The sequence below is a fragment of the Phalacrocorax aristotelis genome, chromosome 23, assembly GCF_949628215.1.
Source record: "Phalacrocorax aristotelis chromosome 23, bGulAri2.1, whole genome shotgun sequence".
NCBI classification, from domain to species: Eukaryota; Metazoa; Chordata; class Aves; order Suliformes; family Phalacrocoracidae; genus Phalacrocorax; species Phalacrocorax aristotelis.
The window spans coordinates 1,207,910-1,219,962 of NC_134298.1; the positions used below are offsets into that span (position 1 = coordinate 1,207,910).

Sequence of the window (12,053 nt, forward strand, 5' to 3'; positions counted from 1 at the left end):
CAGCAAGGCGCTGCTCCTCGCCGGGAGCCGGCGGGGCCGGCGGCTGCAATCGCTCCTTCCCGGGCACGGCCGGACACCGCCACCGCTCCGCTCGCGCTCCCTGCCCCGCTGCCGCTGGCGCCGCCGCTGTCGCGGGGGATTCCTGTCTGCGTCGCGGTGGGAGGGCGGGGGCCGGTGCCGCTACCGGGGCCGGTCGCTCGGGGGAAGCGCCCCGGGGCCGGGCGGGGCCGGGCGGGGCCGGGCGGGGCCGGGCGGGGCCGGGCGGGCGGAGCGGCAGCGCCCCCTGGCGGGCCCGCCCGGGGCCGTCCCCCCGCCCCCGCCCCACACGCCCGGCCCCGCCCGCGCCGGTTCGTGCCCGGCCGCAGCCCCGGCTCCTCTCCCCGTGTCTCCCACGGCGCAGTAATACACCGCCGCGTCCCCGCGCCGGGGCCGGGCGAGCCGCAGGACGCTGGACCGGCGGTCTGGGGCCACCCACAGCCGCCCCGCGGGGTCCCGCAGCTCTTTGGCCCCTTTTACAGCGAGCGCGATGAATGCGGGGGCTCGGCCCGGGAGCTGACGGTACCAGTGGATATAGTCGTTGGTCTGTATGTTGGGGTGTGAGCAGGTGATGTTGATGCCGGTGTCCTCGGTGGTCTCTGCCGACGGCTCCTGCTGCACCTGGGCTCTGCCAGCAGCCACTGCCAAGAAAAGAGAAGGAAAGGACAAGGGTTGTCAAAGATCGCCCAGCTCCGATGGCTCTTTTAGGAGAGAAGCATCAGGAAGAATGGCAGCGAGACAGGACAGGAACAGATCGGGACATGCACCTATGAGCAGAGATGGAGAGCGATCCTGGCGTGGGTGTGTGGTGCGACAGGAGAAGGCTGGGAGGGAATTTGAAATTCATGCATGCAGATATTAGATAAACGTCAGGGGCATGGATAGATGGATGGAGAGAGGAAGAGCAGGGAGAGTGGGTGTGAGAGTGAAGGACAGAGGGCTACCCTCAGGGCAACGGTAGCTGCTGAATGTACAGGGAAATGCAGGCGTACGTGCAGGCAGCCGTTACTGACAGAAATGAAGAAGAAATCAGGAGAATAAAAAGAACAGGGAAGAGGAACGCCGGATGGCAGAGAGGCAGGGAGGGGGAAAGACAAGCTCAAGGAGGAGAAGGAAGAGTTGGCGCTGGGCGCCCTGGGGAAGAGCCCGGGCACCGCCCCGGCCCCCACCCACCGCCGCCAGCCCCGCGCACCCAGGAGCACGGCGGCCAGCCCCGCCAGCCCTGCGCCCCGGCACCGCCGCATCCCGCCGCTCCGCCGCCCGCGCCTCGCTGCGCCCCGCCAGCCCCGGCTCTCTGCTCCGGCCGCGCCGCCTCCTCTCCCCCTCCTCTTCTCTCCTCGTCCCCTCCGCCGCCGCCAGCTCCGCCCCGGGGCTGCGCCCTGCGCCGGCGCCGCTCGGGGTCTCGCCCGGCCCCGCAGCGCTCAGTGGCTCTGCACGGGCAGAGGTTTCTCTCCTGGGAAATGGACTCTCCCCGTCCTCCTGGTGAGCAAGGACTCCCCCGCAACAATAACCCCGCACAGCGCCAGGCACGGCCTGGGGGAGCTGCAGGGCCCTGAGCCAGGAGATGGACCAGCTTCCCAGAGCTGCCTCCGAGCTCAGGGGCTGGCAACACCAGCCACTGATTTCCTGTGCATGGCAGTGAGGAGGCTGAGAGGCTGCCTTCAGCTGCCTCTCTGCAGTCCCAGCACACTGCCTAGAAGTTGTGTCTAGGCAAAGCGGCTGTGACTTGACTTCTACCAGCACTGCTGCATTCCTGCCCTAGAAATTCTGGGGCCTTTCATCCCAGCACTCACAAGAAGCCTTCAATGGGGAATGGGCATGCTCTATACCTGGCAATGAAAAGGCAGCAGTGTTGGAAATCACAGCACAGCCCATATCATTAGCTGTGACAGTCTGCATTGAAGATGAGCTTGTCAGGAAATTGTTACCTCTGCAAAGGGTGCCTGTGTTCCTGCGGCAATGAAGGGCAGGTATAAAAGCCAGAGGAAGTCCCCGCTCTCTCATCCACTTCTCTTGCCTCCTTCTCCTTGGGAACAGGTGAGTCCTGAGCCCCTTCTTCTCCTCTTCCAAAGTGAAATCTCTCCTTGATGGACACTTGAGCTGCTACTGGCTCTGGCCTGTGCTCAGGCTTTGGAGCATCATGCCACGGGAGAGAGAAGTGGGGAGGAAGCCTGCTAGAGAGAGGCTGGGACATGTCAGAGGGGGCATTGGTTTACAAGTTAGGAGAGGGCATCCGTGGGCAAGGCTGTCATTTGTAGGGGAAGGAATACTGTGTGGTTTCTGGCACCGCTTTCAGGTCCTCGCACAGTAGTACCTTGCCTCTTTAGTGACAGGGAAATAAGCTGCACCTCACCCATCCTTGTGCTCTGCTTCCTCCCTGCCTTGTCTGCCAGGTGCACCTCCAGCCCAGAGACATGTCCTGCTACAGCCAGTGCCTGCCATGCCGGCCCTGCGGCCCGACCCCGCTGGCCAACAGCTGCAATGAGCCCTGTGTCAGGCAGTGCCAGAACTCCACTGTCGTCATTGAGCCCCCGGCTGTGGTGGTGACCCTGCCCGGCCCCATCCTCAGCTCCTTCCCACAGAGCACCGTGGTGGGCTCGTCCACCTCCGCTGCTGTTGGCAGCATCCTGAGCTGTGATGGAGTGCCCATCTCCTCCGGGGGCTTTGACCTCTCCTGCATTACCAGCCGCTACTGTGGCAGAAGGTGCCCTCCCTGCTAAAGATGCTGGGAAAGCCCCAGGGAGACAGCCTGAGGGACTCAGAATATGGTGCTGGGCAGAGAATTGCTCTCCTGGATTGTGTTTTCAGCACATCTCAGCAACCTTGCCTTTGCCTCCCTTTACTTTGTTGGCTTTGGTTCCCCTTGGCAGCAAGGCCCCACAAAGGCCAGCCTGGTGGGGACCATCTGTCTCCTCTCCGTCTATGGGGCAGGCAGAAAGACTTTGTGAAGGGACTTCTCCATGGCCAGCGACCGCACACTCTCGGCTGCCTCTGGGGCTCCCTGCATCGCTGTCCTCCACTCAGAGTGACTTTGCTTCCCTCTCTGGACTCATTAAAGTTGTGCCACATTCAAGCCTGGCCTCCATGTGGTCCTTCCCTCTGTGGACACTCTCCAAGCTGCCAAAGCAGAGGGGTGTTGTTCTGTGGTGGAAAGGGGTGAGGGCACAAGGACACCCTTGTTCCTTCAGAGAGGATTGGGAGGTTGGGACATGCCGCAGTGGCTCCACTTTTGGGCACCATCCCTTGGTCCTGAGGAAGACATTTCTGGCTGCTTTGCTGCCGGTGACCATCAGGCCTTGCCCTGCTGTGTCTCTGCCCACAAATGCCCAGCAAGGCAGGAGGCCCTGAGGGCTCAGAAGCCCCATGAGCCCCCTGAGGAAGGGCATTTGTCTTGCTATGGCCAGAGCTGTGCTGGGTTGGCAGGAGGTGGGTGTGGGGCTCCCGAAGATGATTGGCTTTGCAGAATGAGAGGAGTGGTAAAGCAGGGAACAGCCTTTAGGATGGCCCACAGCTGCTACTCCACCTTCCTCTCCTCTCCCCCACCGATCATGGGGCCATGCCTGGCAGGCATGAGCATCAGCAGAGGGGAAATTCGCCCATGCCACTGAGTATGTTGAGGCTGGAGAATGGAGGTAAGCCTGTGGGAGCTGCGGGTAGTCAGCACAGAAATGGGGATGGTGAAATGATGTATTTCTGAGGGAGATCAAATTGCTCTGATACGCAGCAGGCAGGAGAATGTGAAGATCAGCAAGGATGAGGGTACCGGGTGCACTTCCCATGAAAGCTGCATGTGAGCCTCAAAGCTCTTGACTGCTTCATTGGTCCCCCCAGAGAGTTTGTTCTGAGGAATTGGCTGCCATTCTGGGGGTAGAGGATATTTTTCCATGTAAATTTCATGCCTTGTGATCAGTGGAAATGTCACCTGGCAGCCACTGAAATCTCATATTGTAATTCCTTCATGTAAAATCAGATGTTGTGACAAAAGCATACGAGCGGAAGAACAGAAATCCCCATGTCAATATCGTCCATCAGGAGGGAATTATGGTCATTTTCATGTTTTTATGTGGGACAGAGCTAATTTTCTTCACTGTAGCTGGTACAGTGCTGTGCTTGGGACTTAGTGTGAAAATAATGTTGATAACACACTGATGTTTTGGTTGTTGCTGGGTAGTGCTTGTACTAGTCAAGGACTTTTCCAGCTTCCCCTGCTCTGCCGGGTGCACAAGAAGCTGTGAGGGGAGGGGGCACAGCTGAGAGAGCAGATTCAAACTGGCCAAAGGGCTATTCCATATCACGTAACATCATGGCCAGTATGTTATCTGGGAGGGGCTGGCCGTGGGAGGGAGGCAGCCGTTGCGGCTCAGGGATGGGCAGCATCGGTTGGCAGGTGGTGAGTGATTATATTGTTTGTGGTTTTGATTTTTTCCCTTTTTCCCTTTTCCTTTTTGTTATATTATCATTACTGTTGTTACCATAATCATTATTATTATCATTATTGTTTTATTTTAATTATTAAACTGTTCTTACCTCAAACCACAACTTGATTTTTTTTTTTTTGCTTTTCCTCTTCTGATTCTCTTCCACGTCCCACAAGGGTGCGGGGGACTGAGCGAGCAGCTGCGTGGTGGTTAGTTGCCGGCTGGGGCTGAACCGTGACAGATGTACGAGCAGATAATGCCTTCTGATGGCTGAAAGACAAGGGAATATATGGAGAATTGCAAGGATGATACAGATGAAGAAAACCAACTTGAAAATCAGAGTGCTGCTTTGAATGTTGGGGATGGGCACCAGAAAGCCAAGGGTCTCAATGAGCATTGTGTCACCTCAGGCCAGGCTCAGCAGAGCCCAGCATCACAGTAGAAATGGTCAGTGTTGTTCCTGGAGCAGAGAAGACACTGCAGCAGCAGCAGAGACACCTGGGAGATGATGACCACAAAACTCGGTAGCCATGCTCACAAGCATAGAAAGAAGCAGAGGATCTTTGTCGTGTAATACAGCTGTTTGGGGATGGCAATGTAGCAGTCGAAGGACATCACTGAGAAGGTCAGAAACTCAGTGGTACTCAGGAATAACCGGGGAAATAACTGTGCCAGGCAGCAGGAAACACAGACGGTTGTCCTACTGACAAGGAGAATCTCCAGTGTTTTGGGGACAATGGTGAGGGTGTTGTGGACCTCCAAGAAGGAGACCTTGCCGAGGAAGAAATACGTCAGGATCCTCAGGGACTGATCACTCCCTGCAGTGAAAAAGATGAGGCCATTCCCATCCGAGTGACGAGATACATGGAAAAGGTAAGGACAAACAGGACCATGTGCCACCTGGGATGAGCTACCAAGTTGATCAGGGGAGTGGAGGATCACCCTTATGAGGAAAGGCTGAGAGGCTTGTGTTTGTTCAGCCTGGAGAAGAGAAGACTGAGGGGGGGGAATCTCATCAATACTTATAAATATTGAAAGGGTGGGTGTCGGAACGATGGGACTGGACTCTTTTCAGTAGTGCCCAATGACAGGACAAGGGGCAATGGGCACAAGCTGGAACATGGGAAGTTCCACTTAAATATGAGAAAAAACCTCCTTTCCTGTGAGGGTGATGAGCAGTAGAACAGGCTGCCCAGAGACATGGTGGATCCTCCTTCTCTGGAGACATTCAATACCCCTGCCTGGATGTGCTCCTGTGCCCCCTGCTCTGGGTGTGCTTGCTCAAGAAGGGGGGTTGGACAAGATGATCTCCAGAGGTCCCTGCCAACCCCTAACATTCTGTGATTCTGTGTTCCTGTGATTCTGCATACCCCACTCCCAAAGGCTTTCACAATCACAACAGCCAGGTGGAAAGTCTGATCAAAACACAGCTCTCTCTTACTTTGTTGGAGAGTTCTGACCCAGTGCTGACCACAGGTGATCATCAGAGCAAGTTGGGAGGGGCGGGGGAGGGAGGGAGGGAGGGAGGGAGGGAAAAAGAAAGACATGGCATATCCTCACACCGAAAAGCCCTGGGGTGACCAGCCAAAGATTGCAGGGCTGGGAGCAGCTGGGCCCCTTCTAGTCAATACAGCCACAGGCAACCCCACTAGTGCACCCCAGGCCAGCAGCATTTGCCCGCGCTGCACCCATCCGGCACTTGAGCTGGTTCTTCCACCAGCACTGTGGCATTCCTGCCCCGGAAATCCTGGGGCCTCTCGATCCCAGCACTCAGAAGAAGCCTCCGTGAGGGAAGGGGCATGGCATAAGCCGGGAAATGAAAAGGCAGCTTTGGGAAAACAACCACCCAGACCATGTCATTACCTGGGAGGTTTTCCGTCCATCATGAACACCTTAGAAAATTGGCACTTCCGTAGAAGCTACGTCTGGGCCTGGAGCAGGTCAGGGCCACCATAAAAGGCAGCCCAACTCCTCGCTCTCTCATCCACTTCTCTTGCCTCCTTCTCCTTGGAAAGCAGGTGAGTCTGAAGCCCTTTCCTCAGGTGCTTTTTCTGTGTATGCAGATGTGTGCTCCTCCATCCTAGGCTGGGTCGTGGTGCTGCTTGAGATGGGGAAGAATGGTGGTGGTCTGACTCAAGAGAGTGTCTGGAACTTGGTAGAGGGGGCTTTTCTTTTAAGAGGCAGGCAGCAGCCTCGTTGGCCCTGGCAACACTTTGCAGTACCACGTCTGCATAAGGCCAAGAAACCCTTTTGCCTCACTGCCCAGTTCCTACCTCCTGGCTCAGCAGGTGCCTTTCACTTTGGTGATGGACTCATGCCAGACTGCTCCTCACATGTACCTGTGCTTTGATTCTTCTCTGGTCTATCTCTCAGGTGCATCTCTGGACCCAAGACATGTCCTGCTACAGCCAGTGCCTGCCATGCCGGCCCTGCGGCCCGACCCCGCTGGCCAACAGCTGCAATGAGCCCTGTGTCAGGCAGTGCCAGAACTCCACTGTCGTCATCGAGCCCTCTCCCGTGGTGGTGACCCTGCCCGGCCCCATCCTCAGCTCCTTCCCACAGAGCACCGTGGTGGGCTCGTCCACCTCCGCTGCTGTTGGCAGCATCCTGAGCTGTGATGGAGTGCCCATCTCCTCCGGGGGCTTTGACCTCTCCTGCATTACCAGCCGCTACTGTGGCAGAAGGTGCCCCCCCTGCTAAAGCCACAGGTGACAGCCTGGGCAAGGATTGCCCAGAACCCAAAAGCTCTTGCTAAACTGAGGACAGAGCTCCTGGCCATTGATTTCAGAGAGGCTGAACATCCAGTGCTCCCACCCAAAAGGAGGGCAGCTGGAGCCCTCTCAAACATGGCCACACTCTAAATCTCCTGCCTTCCACTCCCTCCCATCTTTTTCTTGTCTTCTGAGCTAAAACTCCCAGAGCCAACCTGGGGCATCTTCTGACCCCTCTCCCTCTGTGGGACAGGCAGATGGATGCCCTGCGGAATCTTCACCATGGGCAATGGGAACAGACTTTCAGCAGCCGCTGGTGCTCTCCCTGCACTGGCAGCATCCTCTAGAATTGAACCCGTTTTCCCCTTCAGGGTCATTAAAGTTTTCTGCATCCCAGCCTCTGCCTCCACATAATCCTTTCCTTGGTGGATGTTGTTTCGTGTTGCCAAGGATGGAAGGCATTGCCTTTGTTGGCAGGGGGAGAAGGTGAGGGCACAAGTGGACTCTTCATCCTTCCCAGCAGAATGGGAGGGTGGGACAGATGGCAGTGGGGTCCTTCCAGTCACTGTCTCTTGGAGCTGAGGATGACATACTCAGATCCTCCACAGCCAGTGGAGATCAAGCCTTGCATTCTGGCATCTCTGCTCAGATATGGCCCCTTGGCCTCGGATCATGTCCTGCAGGAGGGAAACTGACCACTGCTATCCCCCAGTGAGGAGCCCAGTGCTGCTGGAGGCTCTGAGAGGTCAGCAGATGACAAGCCTGTAAAGAGGGGAATTCTACCTATACATCCTATACATCCTATACAACCTCCACCTCCCAGACAGTTGCCTTCACAGGGCTGAGGTGACTCCCAGGCTGATGATGAATTCAGCCTGGCCAGGCCACACACCAGGGCCCTCATGCCTCTCACACACCCCCAGATCCCACCACACAGGGTACCCCAAGGGCAGCAGCCAGTGCCCAACCTCCCACTGCTGCTCTGTCATGCCTGGCCTTCCCCCAGCCACGAGGCAGCTTTCCCCAAGGCCAGCCCTTCTCCTGGCAGGGCCTGTTGCCCACCTCTGCCTGGTGGTCTGCTCCCCCACTGAGATCTTGGATCGAGCTGTACAGCCTGCTCCCACTGCAGAAGAAATGAGGCGGGGCTGGGGGAAGGCCGCGAGGTATGGCATGGGGAGGGTTCCAAGGGTGGGCAGAGTGCGCTGGGGACAGCAGGTCCTCCGGATCCCAGCACATGGCCACGCAGCAACTGGAGGGTCCACAGGGTAGTTCTGAGTCTTTTCCAAAATTGTTGTAATCATAGCTAATCCCAGGAAGGATGATTGCCGCATGGCACATAATTTATGTTTTCCATCTTTGAACTCTGACCTCTTGAGGGACACACCCTGGAGCAGGCATTCTAGGAGACAGGCCTGCAGGAAACCCTGAAGAAGCAGCGTGCAGCAGGAAAATGCAGAAAGCAAAGAGGAGCAGCAAGGAAGCACTGCACAAAGAGCCCCAACGTCCTTCATTGCGCATCACCTCGCCAGAGCCTTTGTGCAGAATGACCAGGTAACCCATGGTGGAGTCAAGGGAACCTGAGGCACTTTCACCACTTCCTCCATCCTCTCAGGCCACTGACAGGGGACCCTCCTGCAAGATCATGGCCTGCAGATCTCTGGCTGCACTGAGGAAATAGTGCTGAGGGTCCTTTCCCTTGAGTTCAGCCTTGCACAGACACACCCCCTCCCCTCCCTCCCCTGGCTTGTTGCACAGCCAAGGAAGCTCCCTGCACCACCGTGTCACGCACAGCACAGATGGACAAGGCACTGTCAGAGACCTCAACTTCCTCCAGCCACAGAAGGCTGTATTTCCCCGTGGTGTTCAGCGATGTGGTGAGACGGCCACTGTGCTTGGAGCCAGCTACTGCCTCATACGAGATATTCTGTGGGGCTTGGCCGTTCCTCTGCTGGTACAAGGGCAGAGCATCAAAACTGGAGACTTAGTAGGTGGGGATTGTTTGGAAGGTGTCTCTCTGCTTTACCATTCCTTAGGTGAAGGGTATAAAGGGGATAGGCCTGTGCCTGGTGACCAACCGCTCTGACACATCCTCCTGTGAAACATCTTGGGAGTCTCTCCTTCCCTGATGCCTGCGTCTTCTCTCTCTCCATCCTCAAGCCTTGGCTGGGGTGGCCTCTCCTGGCTCCTGCACGGTGTCTAGCCCCAAGCTCCTGTCAGCACACCCCAAGGCTGCAGCTCTCACAAACACAATGGTCAATGCACCCAAACCCTCCAGACACCAAGTGCCCCACTCAGCACCCCCAGCACGGTGGCCTTTCTCCCTCTATCTCCAAAAGCTATCTCAGGAACCAACAAAGGAAGTTTCCTGCCACACTGCCCATCCCATCTCATAAAACGGCTTCTGAAACGCTTGTTGTGGGGAAAAACCCACACTCAAACCCAAGCAAGCCGTCCTTCCACTTGGCCATAACCCTTCCACTCTCAGTTTCCTCAGAACCAGTGGAATCTGCATTTGTCCTCTCCTTACTCCTAGCCTTTAAGAAACAAACCTGCCACACTACTTTTACTCTTTGCATAGCATAGTGTAGGTTGGACAAGACCTCTGCAAATCACCCATTCCAAGTCCCGCCTCAGAGCTGGTCTCATTAGATGAGGCTGGTCAGGGCTGTCTCTGTCAAGTCTTGAAATTTTCCAAGGCCGGAGCCTGCACAACATCTGTGGACAGTGCATTCCAGTACTTGACAATTTTCAGGGTCAAAAAAATATTTAAAATAAAGGGAGCTTCTAATATCTAAATGGTATTTCCCAGGTTCCAAATTGTGCCTGTCGCCTCTCGTCCTACCACTCTGCACCTTTGGGAAGAGCCTGGCTCCATCTTTTCCTCACCCTCACAGCACATAACTGTAGACACCCATAAGGTCTGCCTTGAGCCTTGTTCTCCTGTCTCAGTGTGTCATGTCCTCAAGCTCCCCTGACTGCCTTGGGGGCTTCTGCTGGAATCTCTCCCACGAGCCCCACTTCCTATAAGCTACCAAAGTCTGATCCACGTACCTGAACAGTCTGATATTGCAGGCTCCAGGTTCAGGCAGTTCCTAGATGCAATGCAAGAAAGGGTTTTTTTTCCTTCCCTGTGCTAATTTCACCAGGGAATCAATCACAGGAGCACTCACGTCTCCTGCCAAGAGCCTTTCCCTCCAGCGACTACCATCCGTGGATACTGAGGGAAGCAGAGGAGCAATTCAGGCAGGTAGGCTACTTCTGCTGAGTATCCACTCCTGTGTCCCAAGTGCCTGGGCTTGGACTTGGCTGAAAATGTCACACCCATATATGTCCCAAGAGCTTTCCTCACTGGCAGAGAGGCTGGGGAGGCACAGACACAGCCTAACCACAACACACCGCATGTTGTTGCCCTCTGCTTTGCAGACAGGCTCCATCCAACCCTTCAAGTACCCAAATGGACAACCCCTAGCTGCTAGTGCTGCCCTGGGCTTCAGGACACCACCACTGAGGTGCTGTCTGGAAACCCCTCCAAGGAAAGCCTGGAGAAGGGATCCATTGCCAGTTCAAGACAGGGACCTCTGCCATTGCAGAGACCAGGTTTCCCTCTCTGCTTCTGAAGCCCAAGAACATGGACTTTGAACAGCTGAGTGAGCTGCTCGAGCCATGCAGGCTTCCTGGGAACCAGCTGGACAAAGAACTGTCCAGTCAGGGGATGGCTCTCGTCTTTAGCAGACCTCAGCCCTTCAAGCCCTTGGGCAGCCCTGCACTTCTCCTTCTGACTACCTCTGAGACATGGTCTTGGCAAACATGTCTCTACAAGGCGTACCCAAGCTTTCACCCTGTCTCTGGGACAAAATAAGTAATACACAACGCATCACCAGGGATGGGCTGGAGCTTGCAAGGCTTGCAAAGTGGAGAACGCCCGGAGCTGCAGCAATGGGGATGGTCTCTAGCTTTGATTTTTGTCTCTCATACATGGACTTTGGAGGTGAACGGGCTGAATTTCAAAAAAGGCCCTGCAGCTTGGACCCCAATGCACCTTCTCTCCTCCTGTAGTGAAATCACAATCAATTGAACAGCTTTTGTCGAACCCACAAAGGCCCCAAAGCCCTCTGCTGTCCTTAAATCCACCAGGGATGGCTGGTGCCTATTTACCTTCATAGCACTGAGCTTTCAAGGACTTGCTTAAAGTTGTCAGGGGCACAGAGGCAGAGAGCTGGCCAGCGGAGCCCTGGTTCTGAGAGTGTGTGCGGAGGCTTGGCTTGCTCGTGTGCCTGGGCATCCGTCTGTGCCTGTGGGTGCATTTGTGCCTGTGTGCTCGCATTGGTACGTTCATTTGCAAATGCACCCGTGAGGGTGAGTGTCTGCCAGTGCGTGTGTGTGTGACCAAGTGCACTTCAGTGTGTGCATGTGCATATGTTTGTACACATGCACATTTTTGCAGGTGAGCAAGTAAGTGTGTGTGTGTTGTCAGTCTGCCTGTGCGTGTCGGTGTACGGGCATCTGTGTCTGCAGACGAGCACATATATATCTGTGTTTGTACACGAGCTTGCATATATATCTGCCTGCAAGTATGAGTGTGCAAGTGCATATAAGCATGTGTGAACTCTCACGTGATGGCAAGTATTGGGGTGAATGTGTGTGCAGGCGCAGGGGTTCCAGTGTAACTGGGGGTTCATTCACGTGTGTTTTCTGCCCTTGAGAGTGTCAAGAGCTCCTCCCATTTTTGAGTCATCAGCAAACTTAATTGGTATTCCTTCCAGTCCTGCATCCAAGTCATTAATGAAGAGACTAAAGAGTACCGGCCACAAGATGGATCCCTGCCGAACCCCGCTAGTGACTGGCCACCAGCCCGATGTAACCCCATTTACTATGACCCTGTGAGCCC

General features: G+C 55.8%; 1 protein-coding gene and 1 pseudogene across 1 annotated transcript; both read left to right on the forward strand.

The window, feature by feature from the left end:
* Positions 1–1,468: 1,468 nt before the first annotated feature.
* On the forward strand, positions 1,469–3,107 carry LOC142068005 (feather keratin Cos1-1/Cos1-3/Cos2-1-like). The gene is made up of 2 exons (XM_075117114.1): positions 1,469–2,073; positions 2,430–3,107. The coding sequence occupies exons 1-2, from the start codon at positions 1,996–1,998 to the stop codon at positions 2,754–2,756; spliced, it is 405 nt and encodes a 134-aa protein (XP_074973215.1). The 5' UTR covers positions 1,469–1,995; the 3' UTR covers positions 2,757–3,107.
* A 3,231-nt stretch (positions 3,108–6,338) lies between these two features.
* On the forward strand, positions 6,339–7,154 carry LOC142067801 (feather keratin Cos1-1/Cos1-3/Cos2-1-like; annotated as a pseudogene).
* The last annotated feature ends 4,899 nt before the right edge of the window (positions 7,155–12,053 follow it).